Source organism: Pinus tabuliformis, chromosome 6 (assembly GCF_031772625.1).
Source record: "Pinus tabuliformis cultivar Carrire ecotype Pingquan chromosome 6, CPIR1, whole genome shotgun sequence".
Lineage (NCBI taxonomy): Eukaryota > Viridiplantae > Streptophyta > Pinopsida > Pinales > Pinaceae > Pinus > Pinus tabuliformis.
In genome coordinates, this window is record NC_142292.1 from 582,006,435 (window position 1) to 582,011,198 (window position 4,764).

Below are 4,764 nucleotides of genomic sequence, written 5' to 3' on the forward strand. Positions count from 1 at the left end.
CACCCAGAGACACTATCGCGCCGCGTACTGCTACTGAAACCACGCACTCAAAGATACTATCGCGCCGCGTACTTTTACTGTGCGTATGCACCTGAGCCTCTGTCGCGCTGCGTACCCACGCAGTTCTCCTTCTTCTGATCTGCGTACCCACGCAGTTCCCCTTCTTCTGCTCTGCGTACACACGCGGATCTCCTGTTTCTGCTCTGCGTACCCACGCAGTTCCCCTTCTTCTGCTCTGCGTACACACGCGGATCTCCTGTTTCTGCTCTGCGTACCCACGCACTTGCACCGTTAACCACTTGCGTACTTCTGATTAGGGCCGAATTGGCAGTTCACCAGTGTGCTACAGTTAGTCGGATGCCCAGATCTGATCATGCGCTCGAGAGATCACCCTTCACAGATTCGCTTTTAACTTCACTTTCATATAGATCAAGCTTTTAAAACAATAACCCAATATTTCAGATCTTAAGATATTCAATTTGCAAAAGATACTTAGCCAAGTGATCTCCTTTGCTTTATATAGGCAAGCTCCTCCTAAAATCATGGATCAATACCACAATTCCAGGGGCCCAAAAACATGGGGCTCAATAATAATAATAATATAAAACAATACCATGGGCCAAAACCATAGAATCAAGAGCGGCGGGCTAAATACCACGGGCCAAACATAGGAAACCCCACGTAAACGCGCTTCTCTGCCTTGAAGTAAGTGAAACTGGGGGTACGCACCTTTTGAACGGGTGATCTGCGTGTTTGGCCGCGGTCCCTTCACGGTGTACCTGCGTGTACGCATCTTTTGAACTGTTCTCCTGCGTACTTCTTGATTTTCAACATTTTGAGAGCCTGATCAGAGCATTGCCACTTGGGGGTGTTGCCATCAAATACAACATCTGTAACATAGAGCCATACCAGAATCATAATGCCAACAACTTTATTATATTACACCATTTTAATCATTGCCAAGAAAATTCCAAACATATCAAAACCATTTCTCTATTAAAACTGACTTCCTAAACAACAAAGCATCATAAATATTATATGCGTTATCTTAAAAAATTCACTTTAATAATAAATGAACAAAACTGAATGATTTAGGAAAAAAAGATGTTGCAAACATAGAAAGAGCTAAAATGTTAAAATTACCTATGCAAAAACTTAATAAAATGACAAGTTCAATTCATTTTCTTTATAGTGCCAAACATCCTCTCTTTATCGGTTTGAGGGTTATCATAAAAGTACCTAATTTCTTATCCAAACTTCATACAACTTTCCTCACTCTCAAACACAACATTAAAATTTAATCATTATATTTTTTACATATTATTTAAAAAAATAAAATACACCCAAACAAAAGTATAACTACCGTAACTAGGCCCTTTGTAGCAGGTCATTCTTGGACTCAGCGCGTAGACTTATTGGTTGGTGACCGACGGAGAGGCCTATGCAGAGACATAGACCCATCCTGTGACAAGGAACTCTCCGCTCCGAACATTCTTCGATGGCTAGGTTCAAACTGTCTGGCTGGAAACGGGGATGGATTACAGGGGAGGGATAGACGTGTTGCTAGAATGAGTTGACTAGATCGTGGTGGGATTCTATGTGCAGCGGGTGAACAGCTTCAGTAAATGGTTTCAGTGACACAGCTTGTGCAGGCAGTGACACGGCTTCGTGCAGTGAATGAACGGTTGGTTTCTTTCTTTGAATGGGTTCTATGTGCCGTGAACGACAGGTGCATGGGACTGGGAGCGATACCTTCACATCAAGAGCGAGTTACTATAGCTTGTTACATACAATTTACCAGTTGAGGATCATACGCCAGTCATAGCCATTGAGATTTTGATTTGGATTTATTTAGGAGTCTGCTGCTTCCCCAAACCAAGAGCCAACCAAGCGATGAGGGAGGAGGTGTTGGATGGAGCTGGATGATTAGGATTCGGCCCACCGAGAGATAAGGAAGGAGTTTCAGGAGCGGGATGGCCAAACAGACAGGATTTCTTTTATTGATGGACAGTCTTTCGAGAAGGGTGGTACAACGGACGGACGAATGACAGCCATCTACCGAGAGGATAACTTACCCATACCACGGGACGGGGCAAGGTTGACGACGGTATGAAACCCGGTACAATAGTCATAAAAAAAATAAAAATGCTAAACCTCCCGTACACATTCAAGAGTGGATTGCATTCACAAATATAATTTATAGGGGAAGACGACATCTTTAATAACCATCAATAATTATTTGGTTGTACTAATAGAATAATGGTAAATAATATGAAGGGGAACTTTGACTTATATGCAGAAAGTTCAAAATACCTAATAAAACTTTAATAAGAGTAAGTTAAAAAGAAAATCGTTAGATGTTTGTTATGCTAAATTAAATTAGCATCTTTTTAATGTTATATTAACTTTGAAGTAGAGAAGTCACTATTAATAAATTAAATAAATTATTAAAAATGGTATATATATATAATTAATTTTTTTAAACATTAGTTTACATTAAGCAGCTTGTTTATTAGTTGGAAGAAGAAGAATTTTTTGATTACAGTGGACTCGGTAACGGGGCAGCCTCTTTTTTTATATTTAAATATTTTATTTGTTTGAAGTGATTTCTACTCATTTTTTTCATGAGATTTAAACTTGTGGCTTGGGTAGAACTATTTTCTCTCCTGAAATTTAAACTGAAAATTAAACTCCACACAAATCAAGTTATCGAAGTGATTTCCACTCAACCTCACTTATTCTTTTCTTGAAATTTAGATATATGACTTCGCTAGAACTATCTCTCCCATAAAATTTAAACTGAAACTGAACTCCACACAAACCAAGTCATTTACACCTGAACAATATAATTATTTAAACAGAAAACTGAACTCCACACAAACCAAGTGATTTACACCTGAACAATATGATTACGGTAACCGCAATTCACTCTACCTCCATATCGGGTCTTGGTTGGAAGGCAATGAGAGGCGGATCACCGGGAAATCCAGCTATCGGACAGCTCGGAAGGAAAGTCCATGAATTTTTGGTGAAATTGTAAACTGCCACCTCCAGGTCTGTCTGTTTTCTGAAATACAGGCAATCACCCATTCCAGCGCACTCAAAAGGTGTCCCTATTGGCTCAATCATGTTAAAAATAAGATGCACTGTTGGAGGCATTCTGCAAACCTGTTTCCAGTTTGTAGCCGCGTCCTTATGAAACTCCCATATAGTTACCTCTTTTTTGTCTTGCATTTCAATTTCCGTTTGCTCCTCAACTTGCGTTTCGATTTCCCTCCCCTCCACATACAGAACACGCGACCCGCATCCAACTAACCCATTGAAATAAATAAAGTCATCACGATCTAAATCAGGCAATTGCACAAATATAGAGGTCCCCTCTACGATGTTGAAACCCATAATGCCGATGATTAAGCCGTTCTCATTCACGCCTTCCACCATTAAACAATAGAAATAACCCCCGGAAAATACTGTTCCAAAGCTCATCCCATCCCGATCTTGAATTGTCACCATATGTCTCGGCGAGACTGGCGCCATCGTCCATGCCTTGTCAATGGAATCATATATTTCCACTATATTCTGTTGATGAACATTAGAGTAGTGCAACACCAACACTTTGTACCCGTCTTCTCCTTCTTCAACAATGCCTATGTCCCTTATCGGAAAATTCTCTATGTATGTCATTGGTGGAAGTACGAAGTACTTGGCTGTGAGAGGATTGCAGACATAGATGGAGTGGGTAAAGTTGCCTTGAATCAAGAAGAGGCCTGTGCATGATCCCAGATAACGAAACGAAGGAGTCGTCAAACTGGAATTGGGACGTGAACGTTCCCTCCCCTCTAAAAAGCTAAGGGATAAACGAGAGTTTTTCCAACTCCGTGTGAAGGACGAGTATACCCAATAATCCTGATTGTTATCTGCAGCTATCACAACAAGCCATGGAATTTTGTTCGGGGGCGCTTCTGCCCATTGTTTCCTAAGAAAATTGGTGGACGAAAATAGTGCGTTCCATTGTTTGCAGACATTAGCAAATCTACACAGGTATTCTGCTGGCAGCCATGCCAAGATCTCTTCAATCAAATCGCCTGGTAATTTGTCGTACGACAGTGAGTAATCCTCCTCCTCCACATTCACAGCTCCCATTTTCGAAGTGCCATCAGATCTCAATAATGAACTATGATAAAACGCGAAGTACTACATGATATCTACATATATTATGATGTCATTAGCTGCGACGCTACAAATTACGCTATCGATTCGCTTGGAGACCTATTATGGTTTTGTTATTTTGGAAATTATGTTGGTTTTGTTATTTTGGAAATTATGTTGGGAGTTTTTTTTTAATAGTTTGTTAGGGTAAGAATTGTTTAGGATTTTTTTGGTAAAAATATCTTTTTAATAAAAAATTTTAAGAAATATGTATTTAAATTTATAATTAAAATTTAAAATAAATAAAATTATTTTATTTAAAAATATAATTGACCTAAAAATTAAATTGGATGGAAAAATATTTAATAAAACTTTTGTTGGGAATTTTTCTGGTAAAATTCCAAAAACAAATTAACTGAGCACAGGGAACCAGAAAAAATGTTTCCAAAACACAGAGTTTTACCCACACACATGAAAACTTGTATTCATAAAAAGAAACAACTGCTGTTACAAAATGGGTCTTCCTCTTAACAGAGGGATTTCACCAGCACTGCGATTCTCCAGCACTGCGATTCTTCAAGAGATTATGCTGAAGAGCATCTTCCTCTTTAACCA

At 39.2% G+C, this 4,764-nt stretch overlaps 1 protein-coding gene across 1 annotated transcript; it reads right to left on the minus strand.

The window, feature by feature from the left end:
- Window positions 1-2,925: 2,925 nt before the first annotated feature.
- On the minus strand, window positions 2,926-4,143 carry LOC149259874 (F-box only protein 6-like). Its single transcript, XM_089455475.1, has one exon. It carries the CDS (start codon window positions 4,141-4,143, stop codon window positions 2,926-2,928), a length of 1,218 nt encoding a protein of 405 aa, XP_089311601.1.
- Window positions 4,144-4,764: the final 621 nt, after the last annotated feature.

What these genes read in the sequence shown, in the direction of transcription:
- LOC149259874 (XM_089455475.1), bottom strand. Translation starts at nt 4,143, where the DNA reads ATGGGAGCTGTGAATGTGGAGGAGGAGGATTACTCACTGTCGTACGAC.